This window comes from Cryptotermes secundus, unplaced genomic scaffold (assembly GCF_002891405.2).
Source record: "Cryptotermes secundus unplaced genomic scaffold, Csec_1.0 scaffold184, whole genome shotgun sequence".
Taxonomy (NCBI): Eukaryota; Metazoa; Arthropoda; class Insecta; order Blattodea; family Kalotermitidae; genus Cryptotermes; species Cryptotermes secundus.
In genome coordinates, this window is record NW_019725839.1 from 946,705 (window position 1) to 973,950 (window position 27,246).

The window sequence follows — 27,246 nt, forward strand, 5'->3', positions numbered from 1 at the left end:
TCAGAGTAAGAGACTGTATTTCGGACCTGTACAAAACGGCATGTAAAATGAACAAGTTTTGTAGTGGGTATAAACAATTTCTTTATTGCGTACAACAAAATGTATTTACAGTGGACATGGTAACTGAGATATGTTGCTGAGCGCACAACAGGGATGGCACCTTGCGTGAGCAACAGGTGATAGGCATGTTTCTGCTGCCGCCGTGCCGTGCAAGGTACGACGCTTCATCCTTGCATAGTATGGATCTCACTAAATATGGCAGTCATGTTGTCACTCCTGCACTGTATTCCAAAGGTTCTTGGTTCAAATCTGTGCAGACATGGGCTGTCTTAACTGAGGTTTTTTGTAGTTTTCCTCAGTCTTGCCATTGGGATAGTGCCTCAGATAAGTATTATTGTGGTTAAGAAACTAGCTGTATACAGGGGAGTGACAGAGAAGTAGGTCTGATGGTGAAGCAGCGGACTTCCATAATGTAGTGTAATTTCTGGTGTGCCAGCTGGGACTGCTACCTGCATCAGATGCAAACTTTCATATTGAAACTGTTTCTGTTTGGTTCTGAATCCATCCATTTCTCTGTTTCTGGTTTATTTAATTACTATCAGTAACTCAGGCTCAGCATGTGGAAGCTGCAGTTGCGGTCTGCTTACCAGTATTTGCTTCTAGGGGCTGAGAAGGCCACAGCCAATCTCTGGGCACAGATTTGAATGTGCTCCCTGCTCAGTCTTACAAGATGTCATTTTGTGCATGAGTATCAGTATTTTTGAGGGACCTGCCTCCATTTTCATGGTGTGATTTTACTTTGTCAGGTGTGTCATGTGAACAGTACTGTTGTTACGAAGAGACCGATCTTGAGTTTTGTGTTGTGTTCCTGTGAGCTTGCGTTGTACAGAGTGCAGGGCATTTTGATACCTACATTTTGCAGTGTGTAGGAACAGGAAGTTGCATGACCTGAGTGTGTTACAGTAAACATGACTGCTATTTAGGACAGCCTTCACTGTCCTCAGTTTCTCACAACACAGAATTTTTTAAACTGGACAGCTTCAGTTACTTAGGCTGGCTTTTTGAAATGGGCCCAGCTAATTAGGAACCCTTCCTGCCACACATCTGATAGTGAAAACACGTCCAGTTAAAAAAAAAAACTGATAGTGCACAAAATAGTGAATTTTACATTACATCAACATGCTGTTTTCTGAAAATGGTTCTGCTGAATTTCATCAATTTTAAACAGTGTTTCTGAGTAGCAGAGTTTGCTACATAGTTGCATTGTACAAAAACTAAATACGTGTTGTTTGGTCTTTGCATGTGCACAGGCATGAGACGTTTCATACTTGTGCTCTTACAGCAGTTGGGGAAAATGTTCCTGTCAGAACTGCAGGCCTTGTCAAATTTTGTGTCAGCTGCTTCAAGAGTAGAGCCATTCCTCCTCAGACGCAAAACAAACATTTACCATGCATTTAGTTTGGTATTAAATATAAATACATCATCCAGTAGAGCAGGTTGCATACTGATTCAGAAAAGGGAGCTAGCACCAGCAGAACAGTTGCATTTTTGACACTCATTGACCTGGCACGGCAGTCGTAGCAACAGAATGAAGTGCACATTCACGTGCTGCCACCGGTGTGGTCATGTGTACATTTGTAACCACATTTTCAGTGAAGAATCTTGACAGACCAAAAGTGTGAGCTGCTGCAGATACATAGCTCTTGCCACTGCCCCACCCTTGCATGTCAGTCTTCGGTCTCTGTGCCCTGAACCAGGTCTGTGCAGGATCTGGCTTTTGTTGATCTGCAATAGAAGAGGGGTGAAACGTTCTGGAGTTCTCAGTATGCATTTATTATGAAACAGTGGCTCTCAATCTGTGGTTTGTGAACCTCATTCAGTTTCGTGTGTATACACATGCTTCTAACTAGACGAAATAGAGAACACCCAAAGATTATGACAGTCACTCTGTACTCTTATCAGTGCACACAGAAGATGTGGCGGTTAACAACCACATGTACTCGTAGCTATTACAGGATCATTGCTGAATGCAGTTTTAATCCTCATTCCAAGCCCTTTTTTAATTACATAAATCAACTTTAATTTCTTAATCTGGGTGTTATCCTACCATGTCCTAGGGGAAGAACAGGCATTTCTGCTTGCAGGTATAAGTGGCAGATGGTTTACTGCTGAATGAGATGAGTGTGTATAATGAAATGGAAACAGTCGCCCGGAGGGACTGAACAGAACCGCAGAAATGTCAGCCACCACGGCTAAGGTGGGAGTACAGAAAATATTTCCAAGCATTCACAAAAAGAAACAAATCAAGTACTGATGGAATTCTTGGCATGTCGTAATTTTGTTTGCACTGATGTACCTCTCGCAATATAGGGAAAGATAGTACTAAAATAGACCTTAATGGAACTGTGTGGGAGGGTATGGACCAGATGCATCTGGCTCACTACAAGCATGCTCTCTTGTGAATGTGGTCGTGAACAGTTGGTTCCATCAAAGATGGGGGGATTGCTGAGTGACTGTTAGCTTCTTGAGAAGGACTGCTGAACAGCGTTTAGTCGAGAGTGATCAACCTATTGCTACATAGTAATAAGTACTCACGAGTCTTTGGTTCGAATCCTACGACAGACATGGAGTGCAACAGGACCAGACTTGATTTTCTTGAAGAGTGCCACTGCCTCTGAATGCGTCAGGTCATGGCACACCTCACCGTTCACAGCCAACAATTCATCTCCTGCATAAGATAGCATACATTTTAGTATTACCCTCCAACTGACATATGTTTATAGAAGGTGTGCCTCAGTGTTCCACGTACCAGCTCTGAGGCGACCGTCCTCTGCTGCTTGTCCACCTGGCAGAATACTTTTCACAAAGATGCCGAGAGCCCCACGGGGGGAATCACGCCCTCCCACGATGGTGAAGCCCAGCCCCTTGTTCCCATGACCCTTCTCAAATATGACTGTGTGGAATGAGCAGACAGACGAGCGTGGGCGGCGGGGCAGCGTGCAGAAGTTGGAAGTAGACATGAGGGTGTGGTCTTCGGTGCCCCCAATGTCTGCAACAGAGCATCCGAGACAGGTGAACTCATGTCAGCCTACCTTTGCTGGAAGTACAAGTGAACTCTCCCCTGACACAGTTCTGGGCTTGTTTGCAGCTAGAACTTGCGGAGATTCGGCAAGAGCTCGAGATTTTAGTGCGATCTAATGAAGGCTCCTTTGCAACGAGAACTTGTGGAGATTTGGCAAGAGCTCAAGATTTTACTGAATCTAATGAAGGCTCCTTTGCAACGAGAACTTGCAGAGATTTGGAAAGAGCTCGAGATTTTACCGAATCTAATGAAGGCTCCTTTGCAGCTAGAACTTGCGGAGATTCGGCAAGAGCTCGAGATTTTAGTGAGATCTAATGAAGGCTCCTCTGCAACGAGAACTTGCGGAGATTTGGAGAGAGCTCGAGATTTTACTGAATCTAATGAAGGCTCCTTTGCAACGAGAACTTGCAGAGATTTGGCAAGAGCTTGAGACTTTACTGAAATCTAATGAAGGCCCCTTTGCAACGAGAATTTGAGGAGATTTGGAAAGAGCTCGAGATTTTACTGAATCTAATGAAGGCTCCTTTGCAACGAGAACTTGCGGAGATTTGGCAAGAGCTTGAGATTTTACTGAGATCTAATGAAGGCTCCTTTGCAACGAGAACTTGCGGAGATTTGGCAAGAGCTTGAGATTTTACTGAGATCTAATGAAGGCTCCTTTGCAACGAGAACTTGCGGAGATTTGGCAAGGGCTCGAGATTTTACTGAAATCTAATGAAGACAGTGCAACATCACGTGGACACCTGCGCTCGTTTCTATGAATCTGGAGGCCAACCCGCTGCTTGTCCGAACATTAAGTTGTACAGAAACATGGACACTTTTTGATGTAAGTCTTACGGATGTCGGGATAATCTGTGATGTCTTATGAACTGAGAAGCGCTGGAGTGCTTTTCGTCCCCCCTCACCCCCACCCCGGTTCACCCTGTCTGCAAGAGATCGCCCCCTCTAGGCACCTGTTCTCGCGTCCGTCAGCTCGTCGCCCTGGCCGCCTGCAGTGTAGCTGGCTATTGCACGCCGAAACACTTTGCTGTTTTTCTGGAAGTGCTGTCTCCTCTTGATCACCTTGCTGGCCGGGGAGGGACACTTGAACACAACCTCCTCATAGTCCTGATGCTCCTCTGGGGGTGTGTCCGCCGTGGCGGGCAGGATCAGCACGTTCTCATAGTCCACTGAACTCTCTGGCATCATGCTTTTCGGTCGAGGTGGGGCGGAGACCTCCTGCCACTGTGGTCGGGCTATTACGAGGTCTACATCCCGTGGTCCGCTGCCCAGGGCATCTCGCGCCCCAGACATCGTCAGTCCGCGCAGGCGCCGGCCGTTGACGTTGATAATTTCGTCACCGATACACAGGGTGCCCTCCCTGCGCACACAAACAAGCAGTTGCACAACCCGCTCATTCCGTTAGTCGCCGGCTTCAAGTCATGTGGGATTGGAGGTGGACAAAGTGGCACTCGGGCAGTTTTTCTCCGAGTACTTCGGTTTCCCCTGCCAATTTGCATTCCACCGACTGCTCCATACTCGTCTATCATCCGGAGCTGGTACAGTATGACTCAGTCTCACCCCACCTCACAGAAATAATAATAATAATAATAAGAAAATAATATGTGGTTTAGTAGTCCCCAAAAATAATTTCTGATGACCTTTAATTCCTATAAAGTACTTTTTTCCATTTGCCTCCGGTAGCCTCAAGTTCATCTAAATAACAACTGAATATTCAGCTCAGTCGCACAGAAAACACATTACGTCTGGGTGGACTGGACAAACCAAACAAATTGTCCAGGGCCTGAAGCAGAGGTCACTAGCCTGCGTGATGACCTTGTGTGAACAGTTGTAAACAAGGTTCATGGAATTTCAATCTTCTCATTAATTGGGCTGGGTAATCCGGGGGCTGCATGAGGCACGCAGTAGCAGCTGGGAACTTGGGAACCATCCCAGCATTTGCTGCTTGTTCTTAGTAACGGAGGCGCTCTGCATTTTCTGTGCAGTACGAACTGAATTGTTTAGCATTATTTACATGAACGTCGGGTCCACGTCAGCACGAAAGGGTACCAACCGGTTAATGCTGGTTAGGGAAATAATCGCTGTTGTCGGAGTCATACGGAGCAGTAAATACATTCTGTGGGTGAAATGTTAATGTTTCAGCAAATGGTGTGTACAGTTACCATTGTACTTTAAACGACTAATTTTATATTTGTAATTTAACGTAGCCTTCTGGAATAAAAATGAAATCAGCCTATTTTTGGCGATCCCATGTCCCAAAAACCTTCACGACTTCTACTTTAGGAAGGGCTGGCTGAAGGAGACGCGTGAACTGGGCAGCTGGATGATGTTACCTGTGTGCCAGTCCGCCCGGAACCACGTGCGCCACCAGGTACCCCGCGCTGCCCTGCTCGGACAGTTGCGTCTTCGCAATGAAGATTCCGAGCTCCTCAGCAGGGTCGCTGCGTTGCAGTCGCACCACTTTGAACTCCCTCCTGCCCCCGCCCCCCACGTTCAACGGCGCCGCCTCTTCATTGTGGGGCGGCACGGGTGGCGGCGACACTACGCACAGCCTCTGGCGCCGACGCTGTCTGTCTGTCAGCTCCAGGTCGCCCCCGTAGCGTCGGAAGACTTCGCGTCGGTCGAGGGACGCAGCCCGTTGAGGCCCCGGGTCCCGCTCCATCATGGACGAGTTGGCCGAGTCGCTGATGATGATGCCACTGTCGGTGTCCTCCGCCGCTACGTCATCGTCTTCATCCTCCTCGTGGTACAGAGGATTGTGCCGTCGCTGGAACTCCTCCAATCCGGGCAGCGCCCCGTACGAGAAACTGCGCAGTTTGGCCCCGGACTGGGATCTGCCCCTCCGGGGCCCGCCGTCCTCCTGGGTGCTACTCCCCGCATTACGGTACAACTTCGCCAGGAACTTGTTTGTCGAGGACCGCAGGTACTTCTCCGACATCGCCCGGAGCTTGGCTGACAGGCACGACGTCGATGTTTTGTGCCTGGACGGGTCGTCCATCTCACCGTCGCCAAAGTACACGACGTTGTCGTTAGATTCGGAGACACTGAACCGAGGACCTTGCTTCACGAGTTGTAGAAGGTCCTGGTGCTCCGGCTCTGTTACGGTGAGTATGTTCGTGCTGGACTTGAAGCACGAGAGGCGCGTGTTCTTCACCCGGTCCAGCAGCGGGTTTCTCTTCTCGCGGGATGCGCGCACCTGGCGGCCGGGTTGCTCGCACTCCTGGCCACTGATGCTCTTTCGGCGCTGCCATCGCACTGGTGACAGATCTGTAAGCAACGGTTCGACGGATTAGTCTCGGTTGCGTGTAGCGGGAGGGTGGAGGGAGGATGTGGCTACGTCGCTTCCGGGTTGCCCCACTCCACTGTTTGAGCGGTAAACAAACTTGTGCCCGTCGGGCTACAAGGGCAAGATGGGCGGGGCATGTAGCAGCATACTTAGGAGGAGAAACGATCTGGAATGGTTAGAGGCGCCGATATGGGAATACTGTTAAAACGTAGGTTAAGGAAATAAGGTGTGGACTGGATTCATCTGGCTCAGGATACGTTCCTGTGGGGAGGGGGCTGTTATGAACACTGTAATGAATGTTCGGGTTACATAAAAAGCTCGGAATTTCTTGGCGAGCTGAGTGACCATCAGCTTTTGAGAGGTTCTGCCCCGTGCAGTTAGTGAAGCGAAGGGGGTTACAGTTGGCTGCACGAACACAGGACTACAGGACTTCAGTGTACGGAAGACCTCTTGGAAATTTTCACTAAAACTGATTCTGGTCCTGAAAAAGACTGAAATTTTTGTTACGAATGCCGTGCACCACTACACTAGCGCTGGGCCCGATGTACACTTCCTGTCGCGGTGTTGATGTGACCCCTGCATCGTCTATCCTACCCTGAATACTCAGGGCGATCAGTAAACGGTCTTAAACGGCTTAAACATAAGAGTACCAGCATGTAAGTTGTAACGCCGTCTAGTTTTGTAGACGTTCACAAACGTTTCCGAGTAACATAACACCTCCATGAAGAGTATCATCTTCTGGGATATAATACCGTGCAGCTCGAGTCGACCGACGTTTCGGAGGAATACATCTTCAGGGTAGAATAAGCCGAGCAAGATACCCGCATGAAAGCAGGTGGCAAGCCGCCTTATCCGACCCTGAATATGGGGGCGATGTTCCTCCGAAACGTCGGCTCACTTTCAACGAACCACACGGTGTTATAACCCAAAAGGCGGTACTGTTCATAGCCACCGCTGTGACGACCGCATATCCTACATACTACCTCCATGTTCAGCTTAGAACAGTAAGCCAAACAAGCAGCCACCTCCTGCCTTGGCACTGCGCTCCTCCGAAACGTCGGTGACGTTTCATCAGACTACACTGTGTCACAGCCCACGAGACAGTACTCTGCATAGTCAAATCCCAAATCCAACCTGTCTTACACCTAAGTCCGCAGTAAATTTGTGGCTCTCCCCCGGAAGAAACCCAAGCGAGGTCCACGGCTGGTGACCGGAAGTGGATGCGAGGGCGCACCTCTGAGGTGAACGAGGTTCTTACATCGTCATAATTCTGACGTTTCGTTCCGTTTCTTTTAATTGTTTTCACAAATACTGATACAGCACTTGGACAAGCCGTGTGTCTCATCGTGCAGACATGTCAGCATGTGCTGCTGCCAAAATGGTGTCAATACTCACGTCGTAAGAACTGCATTGCCTTCATCACCAGGCCAGCAAAACATCTGTGTGATACGCAAATGGCCGATACCCTCACAGCAACATGACAGCGAAGTTAGGAACCAAACTGCAGTGGCTTTCTCTTGCAACTGAAGGGCGCAGCCACATCGTTGCTTATAACCTCAGGTCGTCATTGCGTCACGACCGCAGGAAGGATGTCCATCAGACCGAGCGCTGCTTGCGACTCATTCAAATGAACATCGCGTAGCGTGAGTCACGTTTCCTTGGAAACGAACCGACACCAGGAAAGGCGTGGTAATTCTTACCATTGTAGATAAATACCAAGTGCGTCAGAATCGAGGCAGATGTTCCGTACTGGAGCTCCCGGACAGGAGGGGTTAAAATCTTGTATTTTCAACCGTTGTCTTCTTCCTTTGACAGATTAGGCCCCCTGGCGTGTTCCCCTTCAGAATTATTCTGGAGCTATGAATATTACGAATAGTTGGTAGGACCCCTTGAACGGGGGATCAGCTCGTCGCAAGGTCGCTACCTACGCAGGACGACACGAACACAGAAAAAACACACATACATCCACGCCACAAGTATGATTCGAACCCACGATCCCAATGATCGGCATAGCCTTCATGTAAAGTGTAAACCAATCTCGTAGTAACCAACTCTCCGGCAGGTGACCGCTCAGAGCCTGGGCCAGTCTCGGTCGATTTAAATATCTCGATGTATCGTTCATCCAAGCTCCCACTTTCAAAATTGCGTATCATTTCTTGTTTCATTCATGAGCACTAACAGCCAGCGCCATCGCAAACTGGGTTTCAAACCCGTGACACCATCGGGCGATCTGTTTCAATGATGTATTTCCGTACTGGATAGAAATGAGTGGTTCGTTTGACGTTCCTTCCGCCTTTAAAACTGGCAGAAATTAAGGTAAAATTGGTTTGAAGGTGGTAACATTTCTGTTGTTTAAATCAGCTGTGCCAGCATTGCAGATCTCAGCTATCCGGGGGGGGGGGGCCCGAACCACTCACATCGCCCGAAATGGGGCGTTACTGCCGTTACCTAGCAACCGACATCGCTTGCTTCGCGGGAGTGACCAGTGCACGTCACACTGCGGTTGCAGCCACACCACTGCTGCATCTTCCGTTGGAAAGAATCAGGAAGGAGACAGACGTGGCGGATATCAGGGTGCCTCTGCGATCCCAGAATTGGCCTGGGAGGAGTGAGGAAAAACTGCGAAAAACCTCATTCAGCTCAGTCGGTAACTCGCCGAGATTAGGATCGCAAACCGCCACACTGGGAGCCGGTATAGCGACTGGCTACGGGCTGGACGATCGAGGGGTCGGAGTTCGAGTCCCGGTACGGTCAAAATTTTTCTCTTCTCCATGTCGTCCAGAGCTGCTGTGGGGCCCACCAAACCGCCTATCCAATGGGTACCGGGGACTTTTTCGCCGGGTGTAAAGCGGCCGGGGCCTGAAGCTGACCACTCACCTCTAGCTAGTTCCGAGATCAAGAAAATATGGATCTATACATCCACTCCCGCATACACCTTCATGGCGTAGTGCTTAATTAGTTAAACACAGGAGCAACTTTACCTATCACCGCCACACTAATCTGCCAGTGACGTGTTCATGGCAACCCGACTGACATGCAAACGGCTGACAGCACAGGCGACGGTAGTACAGTTGTGGTGCTTAGACATAGGGGTAACTTCATCTCGTGAGGAAGCTTCGAATTCAAGAGAACGTTGTCCCCATGTCCAGGCAGTACCCAGTGGACAGGAGTCCGGGTGGGTCCCACAGCCGATGCCAGACACCGCATTGAGGGGCTGCCCAGCGGGCACGCAGTAGACATGCTCTGGGGGTGCTCTGTTCGAGTCTTTTCGGGAGCACAAGCACAGTACCGCTTCCTTCCCGATCCTACCACTCGACGCCGCTGCTCCACGTGTTGTGCAGGACTGCAGACGGTGCTTCAGCAGAAAACTGATGCTCGGCATCTTGTGCACGGAAACACGTGACCGTGCAGCTCCGCTCTGTTGCTGACTCCCCATTCTCCGAAAGCTAACAGTTGCTTAGGTCATCAGGAAGTTCCGAATCTTTTATGGAACCCGGGGGTTCATTACCTTGTTAAGAAAAGTCTGTCTTAACCCTACACAGTAAACCCTCGCTAATCCGGGGTAATTGGGGAGGGGGAGGTCACCCGGATTAGGCGATAACCCGGATCAGTGAACAAACTTAGATAAGTAACAGAGCCTTTATTTAGAAACTGCAAAAAGACAGTGCATTTGTTCATCGCAAGAAGACCAGAAGCTGTACTTGGTTTTGAACGCAATGATGCGGGTTTGCACAAACCGTCAAGTTTTGTCTGAACACAAAAGTGAGTCATCAGCCTTCCTGAATGTCATGCGTCTTTGAAAGTATGTACTCAAGTGTGAACAGCATTGTTCATTGTTCACATTTCGATCCGGATTAGCGAGGCTTTACTGTACAACAATTCGGTTCCTCTCTCACAGAAAACACACTGATCTCAATTCTAGCGACCAACCCGTGAGAATCGTACGGAACACGTATATACGATGTGTGGGCAAAATACAGAAATGTGTTAATGTTTGAGCAGGTGGTATATATAGTTACCGCTTTGCTGTGTACGTGTAAAGAAAGATGAGGCTGGATAACGTGGGAGGGTATATCGATAAATATATCATGAAGAACTAATTATTATGCAACGAGGAACTCAATTTATACAGATCATTCTATTTGGAGGCCACGATGGGCTGGACATGTAGCACACTGGCTCAAGCTCGTAACCCCCACGGTCTCGCATTCGGGAGATTACCTGACCCGATACATGAGCTTACCTATTCTGGAGCGGTGTTGGCGCCCATGGGGTGAGAGATCTGCGCAGGCGCTGGAACGCCGGCAGCATGTGGACACCCCCGTGGCGTCAGTCGTGTCTACCCCACACCGGAGGGGCGACAGACTCAGAAGTCGGGGCGAGTCAGTGGCTGGTTTCCGGAACCACCTCATGGCGCGGCGTCCTGTAACGGTAACGGGAAGCGTCACAACGCTGTGGTCCTCATGTAGACTCACCTGAGTTAAAGCGGCTGGAGCGTGGAACAGACGATCGCCTCCATGGCGGTAGGAAATCCCATTTCGCGCTCAGGCGACTGTTGTAGCAAATTCTGAAAGCCACTCGTCACAGCCCTAACACTCAGCAAGCAAGGCCTTCACTCCCGCCCCCGACAAGTGCAGCTGTAGCTTACCCCGGCCGCGCGCCTGTCCAGTTCGTGCTCCGTGCAGAAACTGGCGAGGAGCCGCTTCCTCTCGAAGGGCCTGAGTCAGGTAAAAACGCGACAGGCTGCCCCAAAGTTATGTTCACGGTGAGTTGTGTCTCTTGAGGCAGCACTGCTCCAAATAGCTTGTTTATTGTTGGATGTGACGCCGTGTACACCGGTAGAAATCCGCTGGCGTTTTGGACGATCGTACTGCTTACCGGCTGCTCACTGGAGGTAATAGTCCTCCGAAACGTCGCTCAACTACCGTACGGCATGGCTCTGTCAGAAGCTCGTATTACACAGCAGTGGAAGGAAGCGATCCCGTCTCTTCCCCTGAGAAACTGAGGAAACCCGCGAAAAGATATCTGATCGGCGGGCTGAGATCTGAACCCAGTACCACCCGTACATGAATCAGCAGTGCTACCTTCTAACTGCTCTGAGTGTCTTCTGGGTTGCCACGGCACGTAGCTTGGAGAAAGCCCGACATTTCGGAGGATGATAGTACCTCCATCCTCAGGGTCGAAGTGCAAGCCAATGAAGCTCAAAATTGTGTATGCTTTTCTAATCCCTCCTGTGCGTGCTACATGCTCTGAGCAGCACTGCCCGCTCCTGTGGAGCCGTCGGAATCTGCCGAGGACGGACGGACGGACGGACGAAACTGTGCGTTCCTACAAGAGAACAATAGGCCAAGGCCTCTTTTGCACCGCCGTACACAAAGACAAACTTGCCCCTGTGTTTAGAACAGAAAATCTCTTGCCTCAGCTGGAAATCGAACCTCGATTCTTCAGTCGTCCAGTTAAAGTGCGAGTATTTGAGTCCATGTGTTATTCTGCATTCCAGTGGGGTAGGATATTTTGTTAAACCCTGTGGCAGCTTACAGGTGAATAGAGGAGGCTTATGCCTGTGCTGCTGCATTCCGGCTGACCCTGCACCGCGCACTCAGGAGGGAAATCGTAGCGTAAGGCATCTCCATTGTGCGTTCAGTTTATGAAGTGAAGAAACAAGCGCACACCTGTTATTTGGCAAATATCAAATTAATAATTACGTTAGTAATTATATCAGTAGCGTCTACCCTGAAGATGGTCATAGTATGTTCCTCCGAAACGTTGCTACAGTAAACCCTTGATAATCCGAAGTAATGGGGGGGGGCATCCGGATTAGTGAAGCAAAAGGTAGCCCTAAAAGACAGAAAAAAGAAAAAACTTAGAACACAAATAAAGGGAGAATGTAATGATATGAGCAGTGCTGATGAAAATAAATAACAAAATATCACTGTAGAGCCCTTATTTAAGAACTACAAGAAGACAATACACTTGTTCACCGCTAGAAGGCCCAGAAGCTGTACTTGTTTCTGAACGTAATGATGCAGGTTTGCAGAAACCGTCAAGTTTTGTCTGAACAGACAAGTGACTCGTCTGCCTTCCTAAATGCCATGTGACTTTCAAAGCATGTGCCCAGCTCTGAACAGCATTTTTTCTATTTTTTTATACTTCGAACCGGGTTAACTGTAACCGGATGAGCGAGAGTTTACTGTACCCACTTATTGGCCACAGCCGTGAAGCCCTCAAATTATGAAAACACACCATTTTGTTGTAAGTGTGAGGACCGTTATGTTTGGTAGACTGCGCACGGGCGTGCAGGTCGCACTAACGTCACATTCGAGTTTCTCACGGCCCGTGAATGTAATGTGGCGCCGTGCAGTCTGGTGTATCCTGGAGGCATCAGGTTTTCCAGAAATCTTTAGCTTTCCGCTAGACTATACGGAGTCACGTCCTAAAATACGGTAATCTTCATAGACAGTGGGGTTTCTTGGCTTCAAAGCCGTACTGAAACTATACAAGATAACCTTTTCTCCCTAGAGCCCAGCTGGGCTCAGTTGTTCCTACAGCGAAACTGGCTGAGTGTTGTCATGGTGACCGCAGTCCCGCAACAGTGCCGCATCTGGAAGAGTGAGAAAAGTTTGCTGCTATGGCAACGGGTCCACACCTCGTCGGACCGGAGGCCTGTCCCATACACCTGAAGGGTGAGGGACAGATGGGATAATATTAAAATGAATCATAAAAAAACAATGTGTGTTGGCTCCGAGCCGGGATAGCTCAGCCGATATACAGAGGAAGCTACGGGCTGAACGACCGAGGAATCATGGTTCGATTCTCGGCAAAGTCAAGAATTTTTCTTTTCTCCACCCAGTTGGCACGGGAGTAAAGCGGCAGGGGCATGAAGCTAACCACTCATCTCTATCTAGTGCTGAGATCAAGAATGCTTGCAGCTACACCTTCGCCCCCCATACACTTTCATGGCGTGATGCTTCATTGCGCTCAGCGGCAACTTTACTGTTACGTTCCTATGTGAGGCTGTAGTGTACTGACCGGGTGAACGACTGTCAGATTATGAAGAAAGACTCTTCTGCATGGGTTAATGAGCTAGCATTGCCAAAAGCTGTCCCCTCGGTATACCCACTTCACCCTACACATCTCGTGTTGGCCCGCCTAATTCCATTCTTCTGAAGTCACGGCAATCCATATTCCAGGGGGCCTTTCCCAACCAACAAGAGAGCATCGAACTGTGGGACTGTTTGCCACATGTTGGGAACAAGTGACAGTTGACGGCAGGCCTTTCCTAAGACAATGACGTCAGAACAAAAGCGTGCGAGGGAATGTTTGGTGGTTCCTTTTGTTGTTGCAGTGTTGCCCCTCATTGTGCTCCATGCGAATCTGTGGCAATTCCTCGATAAGATTCGAGGATTCTGAACACGCAAGTTAGCCTGGGAAGTCTTGTAGACTTTCATATTTTTATGACATGTGAAAGAATAATTCCGAATGAGGTGGGAAATAATTTAGTTGTTGCTGCCTAGACTCCCAGTTCGTTGGGGGTATTTTTTTTATTGCTAGTGGGGTGGGACTAAGTCCCTTGTACTGCGGCCACTTCTGGCCTATTGTACCAGCCCCAGATGATAAGTGAGGGTGATTGTGGAGCAATTGGTGGAATGAAGAGTGGCAGGGGAAACCGAAGTACTCGGAGAAAACCTGCCCAGCGCCACTTTGTCCACCACAAATCCCATTTGACCAGACCCCGGGATCGGGAAGCCAGCGACTAACAGCTTGAGCTATGGCGCGGCCTTCATTGGAGGTAACTGTTTCTACTTTGTGCATCGTCCGGTATTCTGGAGAACACAACATTTCGGAAACTGAATCTTATTCCGTCTTAAGGCGAAAGGCTGGAGGGCACCTCCTCTGTTGGAGCCAGCCTCATCCAATGGGTAGTGTGACTCGGGTTGGCCTACGGCACATAATGGGGACACTTACAATAAACACTGTGGAGATGCATATAAAGAAGTAAAACCACAACAGAACAGGAAGTGGATAGTAAATACATTAAACACAGTTCGCTGCCGAAGTAGTTAGTTCTGGGGCAACAGAGAAACTAGCCCTGTCAGGCGACGTACAGTAAGCCCTCGCTAATCCGCTTACAGTTAATCCTTCTGTCGGGCAATCGGGATCGAAATATGGAAACTTCTGTTCACAGTCGAGTGAAAGGTAAAAAGGTAAAGTTGTCCCTGTACTTAACCAATTCAGCACTGTCCTTAAGACGTATGGGGGAATGGATGTATTGATCCACGTTTTCTTGACCTCGTCACTAGTTTGAGGTGAGTGGTTAGCTTCACGCCCCTACCGCTTTACCCCAGGGAAAGAGCCCCCTGTACCCACTGGATAGGAGGCTGCGTGCTCCCCAGGGCCGCTCCGGACGACGACAGACACGTGGGATTTAGGAGCAAGAGGACTTTCAGGCTCTCTTGGGGGCGGCTGCAGAGACTGAAGCCACGCAAGGAAATGTCCAAGATTGGCTTCAGCTGGATGAAGGAGACCCTGGATTGTACTTCTAACAGAGGAAGAAACCGCTGCACTGATATTTTGTTATTTATTTTCATCAGGACTGCCTGTCTTATTGCATTTTCCATTTTTTTGGTTCTAAGGGTTTTTTGTCTTTAGGGCTATATTTTGCTTCATTAATCCGGATGACCTCTTCCCCCACCCAATTACTCCGGATTAGCGAGGATTTGCTATATATATATATATTACAGTGACGTCACTTAATTTTGTTGACTATAAGCAGAGCTCAATGACAAGGACTAAGCCGTTTGTATTTCGGGGTGGGTCTCGTGTCTTGCTGAAGGCTTGGCTATCAAACGCAATTTTGAAGCCACGTTTCGCGTCGCCGCCACGCTATCCAGACATGTTATCAGTGGCTCAAACTGATTCTAACAGGCCTAAATGTGTACGTGCCAGCTTTTCTCCTGAAGATGCAGGCAGATGAGGTTTTCGAAACGCTGTGATCTCTCAACAAATGCAGAAACTGAGTAACACGGAGTCCATGTGACACTATCAGATTGTAGCGGTGACTGTGAAGAGTCGTGTGATGTCGTGTAGGCCCGTATAAATTCACCGACGCTTCGGAGGAATGTACTGCCTCCATCTTCAGGATCCACGAGTAAGCCAGGCAAGGAATCAGCAGGATGTTCTTGGTTGGCTTGCTTACTCTTCCACCCCGATGACGGAGGCAGTAGGTTCCACAAGTCGATGAACTTCTATAAGACTGCACGGAGCCACATCCCAGACGGTGGTGCTGTTCACGTTTTTATTTGCTCTCGTGTTAGTATTGTCACGTGATCGATTGTGACTAGTCGGGGTTTGGATTGGTAATCGGATTCATTGATTTCTTAAATAATTCGTGCCTACACTTTACACATCACTATCACACACTGACTATTGTTCTCTGTCACTGTCTTCACTGCGTTGCTTGGTAGCGGTTTCCAACAGTGGACGTTCCTCTGCTTCTGTGTCCAACGGTCCCTGTTCTCGCTGGCTGGCGCCTTTCCGCTGCAGCTCCCGAGCTTCCAACTTCCCAACTCACTCACAACAGTCGAAGTTATGTTACGACCGACGGTCAGTCGGCCAGTCTGTCTTGCAATAGAGCACCCATCTGTGACTCTCTCTCTCTCTCTGACGAGAGGACGGATCTGTCGTTTGCCAGAGTCAGAGTCAGCAGTAATAAGTCTGTTGTCAGTAAGTATATACAACATATACAAGGCCTCTGTCAATCCTGGCTCAGTACAGCAGATCATGCCCTATCATTAGTAGCTCCTGCTACAACAGCAGTCTAATCACTTGAACGGTGATCTCACTCACTCACAACGGACAAGCTACTGTTTACGTAGCCTCGGCACGGACCGCATGGAAAAAACTCTCTCAGCAGTTCTTCTGTTGTTGCATCATGTAGCTACAGCACGGACCGCGTAGACTACGACGCTTCCCATTAATGTTGTATCCTCCTGTTGCCGTGGAATTGTTGCGTTCGTGTCTGTTGGTAGAGCCGTTACCTAGCGACGGGTCTACATGCCACAATATGTTTTGTAGTATACTTGTTTAGACTGTAAGTCTTTATGATCAGTAAGCGTTTGAAGCCTGAAGTGGCATACTGCACTCCTGGCATAATTAGTTGGTTTCTTGCATGAATGTTACGCAGGGCCTGAGCAGTGCTCATTAGCCTGAACGTTCTGAGGAAGATCAGATTTTGTGAGTCTCAAGGGTGGCGGAAGTCACGCCCTGTGTGCTTGTGGAGGGGATAGTGAGTGACTGCACTTTTGGGAGGGGGGGTGCAGTCTGGTAAGGTACATTTCGGAGGTCAAGCGTTGCAAAGTGGACTCGGTTATGACCGGTGGAAATACTCTGAGCGGTTTCCTCACGCGCCATGCCGTGGTGACTCGTGCTTCGGAATGCATGTTGCTGGCTACTGGAGAGGCACCATTAGTTTTACAGTGTTCAATCAACTGCTGATGTCGTGTGCTGTGAAATTATAATTGTTATATGGCGTGCGCTAACATACTCTCCACTTACATGATCTAGCCACGAAGGTGTATGTAGGGGAGTGGAGGCAGAGTTAGAGCCACTCTTGCATGTCACACGATGCAAACAGCGGCCAAGCCCCGTGACCTGCATAACAAGATGTCAGGTCTAGAAAGTGGCTGGTTTCAGAGAGCCCCAAGCTCGCAGCAGTCCAGGAATAGACCTTGTCTACTGTCAGTGTCGAAGCTATATAGCGTCGATGGTAGGATGACCAATTTGGTGGAATGAGAATTGGCAGGGGAAACCGAAACACTCAGAGAAAACCTGCTCCACTGCAACTTAGTCCACCACAAATCACACATGACCTGACCTGGGATCGAAGCCGGGCTGCCGCGGTTGGAAGTCGGCGAATAACCGCCTGAGCTGTGGCATGGTCCCAACAGACCTGTCCAAAGCCATATTAATCCAATCTCAGATCCATTTTAATGTTATCTCCAACCGAACGTCGTGGGTGAGTGTCGCGCTTCTGAATCATTCTCGGGAACAGACTGGCAGGTGCTTCGTGGTTCTTCTCTGTCTCCCCCAGGCTGCTTCCTTTCACATCCCTTCCCGTTCACTATTCAATTTCCGTCCAACTACCGGATGTTGTATAATCTGGGCTACTGACACAGTCGTTGGTCTCCCAGGTTCTTTGACTGAAATTTTCTGATAATATCTGTCTCAACTGTCATGCCTGCTACATGCTCCACCCATCTTATCCGCTTTGATTTCTTCACCCTAATATTGTGAACAATCTCACTGCACAATTCATTCATGAATTGTAGGTTCATGCTTTGTAAAGGAACCCGGAGGCTACGGGCTCGGCGACGGAGGAATCAGGGTCGATTCCCGGCGGGGACAGGAGAGTTTTCTGTTCTCAATAGAGTCCAGACCGCCTCTGGGGCCCACCCAGCCTCCCATACAATTTGTGCCGGGGGTAAAGCGGCTGGGGCGCGAAGTTGATGACTCACGTCCCTCTAGCGCCGAGGCTGAGAATGGTGGAGCTATGTCTCCACTCCCCACGCGTCTTTACTGTCGCTTTATCATACAGAGGCACTCGGAAACCCTCTCCTGGTCACAGGAGCAAGTGTAATCTTGACGACCGTCTACTTTTGCCAGCAGTGCACCTGCAACCGGGTGTATGTCGCGAGCCGAGAACACAGGGCAAGTACTGCGGTGGAGTTTTGGGGCGCGATTTGAATCTTTTGTTTTAATTGCACCAGTCAACTTTAATTTGAGTGTCATACTCTCCTGCCGCTGCTCCTCAGGCTTGCTTGTCTGTCTCGGGCCCTGCCCCTCAGCCGAGTGCCAGAGGCAGCCCACCTTGCAGACGGAAGAAGAACAGGGTGCTGAGAAGGAGGGATGGGGTCACGGGGACTGAGAAACCTGCAAAAGGTGGGGGGTCATAATATGCACTTTTCACAAAACATTATTGTAATGAAGAAACCAAGGAAAATGAGATGGGTTAGCCATGTTGCTCATATGAGGAGATATGCTTAAGCAGTTTTCGCAGGAAAACCTGACGGAAGGGGATCACTAGGACCTAGGCGTGCGCAGGATACTATTAAAATGGAACCTAAAGGAGTAGGATGGGAATGTGTAGACTGGATTCAATTGGCTCAGGATAGCGAAAACTGGAGGTCTCTTGTGAACACGGTGATGAACCTTCGGATTTCATGGAAGATTTGGAGTCGCTCAGCAACTATCAGCTTCTCATGAAGGACTCAATTCCATTCGGTTGGTTGGTTAGAAGATATTCATCCTCCGGCAACTTTGCCATTGTTTACAGGAACCTTGCCTTGTTTGGCCTGAGCAGAAAAGGGACAGAAGTTGCTGTTTCGAGAGCTTACAGTGAACTCAGATGTCAGTCTCCTTGCGCCTGCTTTGTATAGAGATTGCTGATTGCTGAATTGTTGCAGTTCATCTCTTTCTGTCTCTCTTTATGTGTGTAAAATGAAGTAATGCAACGTCCTGTCCGCGTCAGTTGTGCAACTAGTTCGCGGAGGCGCCATTTGACGACTAGGCACTCGAGTCGCTAGTTCTGCATTAAAATAACAGTGGATAAACACCATTGCTTTTAGGCATTCCATACCGTTTCCTATAAGCCACTGCCATTAATCTGCATCAGTCTTGGCCACTGAACTCTGGGCTGCTCCTGGCGTTCAAGATTAGTATTGTGACCGCGTGCGTACCAGCGTTTCGGAAGAACATAATGCCTCAATCCTCATGACTTCTGTATACTTGGTTCCCTCGCATTTGAATCGACTGTCCATACTAATTGTGTGGCTTTTCCCAGTCACTTCAGTTGTACCTCTCAACTGCACGGGAAACGTGTAGTCACGTGCTCAAGACAACGACACGGCCTCACAGCCCACAGGACCGGATTCTTCACTGCCGTGTTCATAAGGGCCTGACACTAGTTCTTGCCGTGAGCCAGATTAATCCAATCTGCACCCTCATATGTTAAGGCTGACCAATTCGTCTCCCCTACATGCCACATGATCCACCCATCTCACCATCCTTAATTTAAACGTCCTATTAATATTTACGGACATATCCGCTGCCCTAACTTAAAACCGGCCACGATTTCTTCCCCATTTTTTTTGAAGGAAGAGGTAAAGTTGTCCCTCTGCGTAAGTAAGCACCATGCCATGAGGACGTATGGGGGAGTGGAGGTGAAACTGCACGCCTGGAGGCAGGGTGGGCCACAGAGCCGGTCTGCTACATGGATTCGTGAATATTAGCAGCAGGTAACGGAATTGGACAGAGTGGCCCATGTTAGCTTTCCATTCTGCTCTGTTGTCACGTGGAACGTGTGTGCGCTGTCTGTACCCACTGTCCTCATTTGGTGAGTTGGGCTAAGTTGGCAACGTGGCTCACCGATATCTTCCTGATACGTAATCCCGTCACGATGTTCTCAGCTCCGTAAAATCGATTGATCGTTTCATTCTTTCGATTGTGCCTCTCGCAACTGCTGCTCGCCCTTCTCAGGACATTCCTGAGTGTCCGGCAGCTGCCAGTGACGACATCACATTCCAAGCTATAGGCTGTCCCACAAATGTGTACACACGCGGCCGAAACTTGTAGTACTCTGTGTCACACGCGCTAGGTCGAGATGAGACCGAACTTTTGGAGCGTCCGTTGCCCCGCCGAGGTGATGCCGCACACTTGCATTCGGGAGGTGCTCGGTTAGAACCTCGGCCGGCACACCGCCTATCCTGACTGACTTCCTCCGGGGTTTCCTCGCCCCTGTTTCCTTCCGAGTCCCTTCCAGTTCACCATTCACGTACGCTATACAATCTGGATGCTGAGGGCGCCGTTAAACAGCCGACGGAACACTAGAGAAAGGCGAACGCACCGCGATTAGTCCTCGTCCGTTTCTATTCTTCACCTTCTTCCTACACCCACCTGAAGAGGTTCTCAAGTTTCGTCACGCGTGGGAAAGGTGCGTTGGCGTCGTCTGGTTCACTTTTGCACGGACAGCCCACTCGGGTGACGTAACAGAGGCAATGTAGGGCGAATGGCATAGACCGGAAATGCGTATACAGTTTTGGATGAAACGTCTTGAAAGATTTTGAATGTGAGAACTGGGCTCTCCTGGAGAGGAGGAGGGCCCAAGTCAGTACGGTAGTCTACATAAAAGGCCAGAAATATCTTGAGCAGCTGAGCCACTGTTAGCTTCACAAGAAGGATTCCTCTCCATCTAGCTGTTACTTCAGACAAAATGTGGGAAATATAGAGCACCACCGCTGCACCTGAATCTCCAATGGGACCAGCCAGAGTTGGGCCCTCAAGCTGCGGCCTGCAGGCCACGGCTGGTCCGTCAAGCGGTCTACGGCCAAGCGACAGTTCATGAACATACTCGGGAAAAGCGTTCGGAGTGATTCTTTTCTCTCGTAAGACGAATAGCAAAATTATTTTAGGTCTACTTGTTTTGTGTAACGCGCATTTGGAAAGTGGTCTCCCACTTTAAAAAGTCAGACTGAAGTGTACTGTCTTCTGGGACGTGACTCCGTGTAGTCTGGTAGAAGCATGCGTCTTGCTGTGCTTGGGGCTACGCCACTACACGGCGTCACGTCCCAGACGCTAGTGGGAACCTCAGAGGGCGGACACAAGGGAAACTTGTTTCTGTGTTCTCCTGTACCCACGCCGTGCTTGTACTGCTTGCTTGCTTTCCTCTGAACGGAACGAGGCATCTGTTCATGCCGTGGCCGGTCTGGGCTCGAACCCGCAGCTCAGAGTGAAAGCGGCCCACATGCTGGGGTTCGATATTTGAAAACTGACCCCGTGACCTAACTGGGCGTTAAGTGTCGGCAGTTGCCTCAGTTGCCATGGAAACACTGTCAGTAGTGGCTGCTTTCGCGCAAAAGCGACTCATAGGGAGATGGCCGGTGCTTCGGCTTGCATCGTCCTGTCCGAACAACAGTTAACGTGAATACATTGCCGCTAAGAACTGCGGTGTGAAGCCACTTAGGCGGTGGAGGCAAACCTCCATGCACTCTTAACCTCGGTCCGCTTCAAGTCCTGGTACCCATTGCTTAGGAGTCTGTGTGGACCCGCAGAACCAACCTGAACACAGTCGTACTGCAAGCGAAACTGCATGTCCCTAGCCGTCTGAAATCTCGGCTCACCGAGAATACCCGGTTTCCATCTTCGCAGAATGGCCGACCTTGTAGCAGGAATGTTTAAGGCTAGTTTGCCGTGAGCGTCGCGTACTTTCTCAAGGCTGATGAGAGTGAACAAGAGAGAAGCGCTGTCACGTTTCAACTGTTTTAGTCAATCGCTTTCTAATGCTAATTGCAAGGAAGGTCGCCAGGCCATGCAGCTGGTGGCTGTCTCCTGGCACGTACGTACGCCGTGGTTTCACAGGTGGATACCGACATTTCTGCTTCCATCTTCAGGGCACACTGTCACAGTCTGCTTACGGCGTGTGACTGCTAGTACTGCGGGAATGACAGCCTCACCTCACAGAAAACACACCGCGTCTCCACTACAATGGCCAACTGTCGCTTATCATTGTGAGAACTATATGAAATATATAAATACAGTTTGTGGACAGAATTCAGAGTTTTGTAATGTTAAAGTAAATGGTGCGTGTAGTTACCACTGTGCTTCAAACGGGTTGCAACATGCATACATACAAACCGCCACTCAATTACAGTTTAGCTGAACACACGGATTGGCTTTGTGAACGCGAATATCTTCCCGTGACATTTGTACTTCAGTTTCTTCTGCTTTCCCCTGATAGTCACCATTCCACCATTACTCCATACTTGAGTTGTGCGATAGCCCTGACAGGCAGCACATTATCACATCCTGGATCTTCAAGTAGGGGGCCTCATCTCTGACCCGGCGGAGGGACGGAGATGAAATTCAGGATTGCTGTACTTTGAAGCAGGTGGCACTTATAGCTACCCTTGGGCCGCGATCCCGGGTCTGGTCAAGTGGGATTTGTGGTGGACAAAGTGGCGCTGGGGCAGGTTTTCTCCGAGTACTTCGGTTTCCCCTGCCAATCTTCATTCCACCAATTGCTCCACAATCACCCTCACCTATCATCTGGGGCTGGTACAACAGGCCCGAAGTGGCCGCAGTACAAGGGACTCAGTCCCACCCCACTAGCAATAAATAACAATATAGCTACCATTGCAGTAGAGAGTCCCCATATGAGGCCTCTTGTCACCTGCACCACCTGCTTCTGGGCGCGTTCACAAATACATGTTTACGTCATTTTGATGACAAGCACTGCCCGTCCCGCGCGATGACAAATCGGCATATGAACGCACCCGGTCTAGAACCACGGCCTAAGGTTCACTCGCCGTTCATAATCACCGTTTCGCCGAACTCAAAAACATTTTGTTGAGGTCTGAAGACTCCCACATTGTTCATACGAGTAACCGTGACGATGGGGTCCCTGCAACAGTGGGCCAAGTACACTTGTACTTTTTGCAGGCGGAGTTGGCACCCCTGCTTGCTATTCGGCATGTATCAGTCTTGACTCGAGGACGCGGTGGCCGGCTGTCGTGAGGGTCCTAGTTGTTTTATTCGGCTTCTCCCGGAAGTTGTAACGGTACAATTGTAATACTGGCCACGACCGCTTTCGAATTCCTCCCAGCTTCATCTTTTACGACCGTTTTGTTGTTCGACGTACAAATTTCTTGTGATGTAGCCCCATACGGGCTGACCATATCGTCACTCTGCACTGCTCAGAGAAAACACGAACATTTCAAGATGCGCGCTAAATGGCTCTTCCGTCGGAAGTTCGCCCTTCTGCAGCATGAAGGGCGACTGGCGATGCTAATGAACAACTTCATTAGGATGGCCGGTGGTAGCCATGGTTACAGTACAAGAGCGTACCACGTCACATCCGGGGCAGACCGGTGTCTTCAGCATCCAGACTGACGGAGTGACTGACCGAGCAACCCATTGGCCATATCTTGAGCCACTTCAGCCCATATTACACACAGTCCGTGGCCCCTCCCGTCTTCACCCGTCTCCTCTCACGTTTTGTATTTCACAGACTGATAACCAACCAGCTTGCTAAGAGCCCGATATCCTGTTTATTACACTCGTATTTACGTTACCGATGTGTGTACTGGCCAGATATTCAGTGATGGCCACGGAACTGCGCACCGGGAGTTGCAACGTGGCTGTATCGCCTACCCCATAGAGCCGTTAAATTCCCAATATCTGTTAGCTAACGCGCATTCTACTGCGTATTCAGTAGGCATTGGCTGCGTCAAAAAATCGAACTGTATCTGGTAATGTTGAGCAGTGCTTTTAATTGCTGTGTTTGTGAGCCTTTCTATCACAACGTGAGAACCTCCTCTTCCGTCTGTCGCTATTCTCCCACTCATGACCTGTATAACTATCAGCTGTTCAAGCAAACCCCTGCACCATGACGTTCGTTATATGTTGGCTTTTTCGTACCTACTTTTGAAACGAGTCACACATGCGGGTATTTTCCAACGGGTGGTCCGCGGACCGTGTGTTACGACGGCCAGCAGACCTGGTGTTCTTTTTGTGCGCGTTCTCATGCAAAATGCCTGCAATAGCTTCGCTGTGTCTGTCCGGAGAGCAGCTGAATGGATTTTCACAAAGTTTGATACTGCGGAGAAGTTCTTAAAATTTGTTTGTGTCTTAGTGTTTTGATTAAAATCGGGCAACAATACGGGACGCTTCACATGGAGACCTGCGCGCGAACGTAACCGGCCGAATGTCTGTCGGAGCGAAAACTGTTCCGAACAGAACGCATTCAGTTTCTGTCCAGCACAAGTTTCCGTAAACCATACAGCTTTAGAGCTACTTACACAGAGAATGCACCACATTCGTTTGTATGCTGCTGTCTTCTTGCACTGCGTTCTTGGTGTTTACGTACGCTGCAGCTTTGTGTCACGAAGTGTTCCGAAGGATACTGCAGAGCACTGTGGCTATGAATGCCTGAAGGGTGAGGTGGACAAAGAGAGGGATCAGAAATGTATACAAAGTTTAGGAAAGAGAGAAGTTGTGATACTCAGGCGGAGAGACAGGTGTACTAAAAAAACAGGGTGTGAACACGTGGTCTGCACTCATCTGCCTGCGGACAGGGTCCGGCTGTGCTCCGTGGCGTTAGTTAGTTAGTTAGTGGCTAGGACCGCTCTCGCACGCACCGCTGCAGGGTGGCGCAGAAATTACGGGCCCTGATAACATCTGACTGTCGCGGTCCAAATGTGCCGCAGTCAGACCATAATGAACGGTGAACGAGTGGAACTTGTTGCATGTCCTATTAGCAAACTTGAAAACTCGGTATGTAGGTTGTGCCACACACCCCTGTTTACCTGAGTGAGGCTGTCCATCGTGTGACCAGGTGCTGACCTCTGGCGACCTGCAACAACAGTAAGAAGGTATAGCTTCACCATTACTGACCTCGGCACCGCAGCAACGGCAATACACGCTGTATTTAGGGAGCGGTGCTGTGGTGAGCTCCAGCACACGGAGTCCGAGTGACCCACCCACTGTCGGCTGCTTTGAGGAGGGGGTGACCTCTCTGATCAAGTGCGAAGAGAATTTAAACCGACTCCGCAATATTATATGCATTAGCTGGGCACTTGATAGTCTTGTAAATGCAACACCTCGTAGACGACTGGTTAAGAACCACTTAGTCTTTGTTTCATATATATTACAGGATGTTTCGATCTGTATAAGAATCCAGCTCGTACCTCACAGGAAACACGTTACGTCACCACTACAAAGCCCAACCGGTTGATGCTGTTTGGGGAAACCGTCGCTGTTTATTTTGAGAACCCTACGGAGCATGTAGCATGTTAAAACAGGTGGTGCACATTATTACCACATTGGTTTAAAGGGTGTCTGGTTTATTTTTATGATTTAGGGTGTACGTAACAGCAAAGAAATGTGGGTTTCATAATGTCTGTAGAGGATATTCAAGCAGATAACAGGACTAACATTTCTGACACGTATTAGCCTTTGTGTACGGCATCTCTGAGGACGCGTCATCCCCAGGTGGTGACAGACCGTTACGTAGTGAGAGCTATTCTATACGCACGACGGGAACCAAAGCCAATCGCCGTGCCCCGGTCCCGTTGAACACAGACGTGCTTCGGGTGTTGTTCAGGTAACCTACATCAGTGAATATATCGCGTATCTCTTCTCCATTCTGCGAGCGCTAAACTCTGGCAACTCCTTCTGGACGCCGCGACGGAAAGTGTCACTGTTCGCTCTGTCACCGGGGCGCCGCGGTCGGGTACAGCGGCGGAGAGCGAAGTTGGCCCGTCTCCTGCTCCGTCATGTAGGGCTTAGACATAGGGACATTCATACGTAACCTGTGCTCTCGAGAGAGCTGGACTTGAGGTTCTCGCAGCGGTACCGCCTTCTGGGATGTGATGTCGTGTAAGTTAGCTGACGTTTCGGAGGAACGTACTGCCTCCATCTTCAGGATCGAAGAGTAAATCAAGCGAGCAGGTAGGGGCGCTTGCTAGTGACTTGCTGTTCGACCCTAAATATGGAAGCAGTACTTTCCTTCGAAACGTAGGTTCACTTTTATCGTAATACAAGCCGCTGTATCCGAGAAGAGTGTGGCAGACTGTACCATGCATACAGAACAGGTGTAGCTGTGTAAACACGTGACGCCCGTGCTGATAACACGCGTTCCTTTTGCAAACAGTCTTGTCATTGGTTGATTTTTCGGTGTTTATTTAACGACGTTGTGAAGCGTCGACTGGTGAACTGGAAAGGATTTGAAAGGCACGGTCGCACTCGAGGTGGTATCCCAGTATTTACCTGGAGAGACTGAGGAAAGCCGCGAAACACCTCCCGAATGCAAATCTAGAGTGGTCTGTTGCATGTCTATTGCTAGTCTTTCAGTGGGTAATGTTCTGGAAGGGGGAGGGGGGGCATTCTGGTCTGTATCCGTCCAGTACGCCCATCCCCCAATTTGTGTGAAGCTAAAATCCAGGTCTATCGTTCCTCAAAAAAAGGACTTATCGTACAAGAGACTGGAACACAACCTCGAACAGGCCGAAGTCCTGCAGCTTTTCTTAAACCATTTTTTTTCGGTGTGACGAATACTTCACGGAATACAGGGGTATGAGAGTTTGTGGTTCCGTGGAGTGTGGTAACCTGTAGTAGTAGTAGCTTTGCAGCAGTAGATGACGTCAAGGCCACAGACATGAAAAATGGCTAGGAACACATTTGTTGCAGCTTTCTCGACTTGTTCGGTTTTTTTTACAAGCGCTGAGGGCCCAGTCGCCCGTGCGTTCGCAACATGTCTGTCCGTCTGTCCACACAGCCACCGCCGCACCCCAGTTTCCTTACAAAAGGACACTTTGCGTGAACCCGCATCTTGCCACATGCTTATCGGGGCGACATTAAACACGCGTCTTGCAGTTTTCGAGATAACTAAGCAAAAGTAAGCGAAGGCGCCTGGATGGTTAGGCTACCCGTGCATTTTCTATCCGCTGTTGTGTCCAGACCGACATTGAGGGACACCCAAAGACTTCCAGTGATTGCGTGTGTCTCCCACGCCGCAACTTGATCCAGGTTTCCTTCAGTCTCTCCAAGAGAATTCCTGAGTAATAACTGTAAATATGCCACGACCACCTCCTTCCAAATCCGTAACTACTGGCCATTCAAAGCTATATAACTTATGTAGTTGAATCAGTGTCGTTAAATGACCCATAAGCCTACACTGCATGTGTCAACTTACATACCGACAGCGCGCGCCGCTGTCTTCAGGTGTCCTCTTCAGGGCGATCTACGTTACACGGACACTGCACTGTGAAAGCATCGAACTGTGGTCACACTGCCGCAACATCCGCGCACCTCAGTATCTAAAGCCCGA

General features: G+C 49.4%; 2 protein-coding genes across 7 annotated transcripts in view; one reads left to right on the plus strand and one right to left on the minus strand.

Annotated features, from left to right (window-relative positions):
- Window positions 1–27,246, plus strand: part of LOC111863561 (partitioning defective 3 homolog) — a 94,880-nt gene that overhangs the window by 265 nt on the left and 67,369 nt on the right. The gene's annotated exons all lie outside the window — the stretch shown is intronic.
- Window positions 62–27,246, minus strand: LOC111863548 (PDZ domain-containing protein 2). Of its 5 annotated transcripts, none has more exons than XM_023849959.2 (8): window positions 27,116–27,246; window positions 24,725–24,771; window positions 10,612–10,791; window positions 5,416–6,349; window positions 4,036–4,442; window positions 2,810–3,049; window positions 2,596–2,728; window positions 62–1,785 (listed from the first exon to the last, which is right to left on the minus strand). In XM_023849959.2, the coding sequence occupies exons 3-8, from the start codon at window positions 10,778–10,780 to the stop codon at window positions 1,728–1,730; spliced, it is 1,941 nt and encodes a 646-aa protein (XP_023705727.1). In that variant the 5' UTR covers window positions 10,781–10,791; window positions 24,725–24,771; window positions 27,116–27,246; the 3' UTR covers window positions 62–1,727. The 5 variants fall into 5 exon arrangements, with proteins under 5 accessions (XP_023705727.1, XP_023705726.1, XP_023705728.1 ...); XM_023849958.2 differs by having other exon boundaries at window positions 27,112–27,246; XM_023849960.2 differs by lacking the exon at window positions 24,725–24,771 and having other exon boundaries at window positions 27,112–27,246.

Excerpts from the sequence above, each read along its gene's own strand:
- LOC111863548 (XM_023849958.2), bottom strand. Across the intron at positions 4,443-5,415 it reads CCGGGCGGACTGGCACACAG|GGAGGGCACCCTGTGTATCG; the intron begins GTAACATCATCC and ends TTGTGTGCGCAG. Across the intron at positions 3,050-4,035 it reads GCTGACGGACGCGAGAACAG|ACATTGGGGGCACCGAAGAC; the intron begins GTGCCTAGAGGG and ends GCTCTGTTGCAG.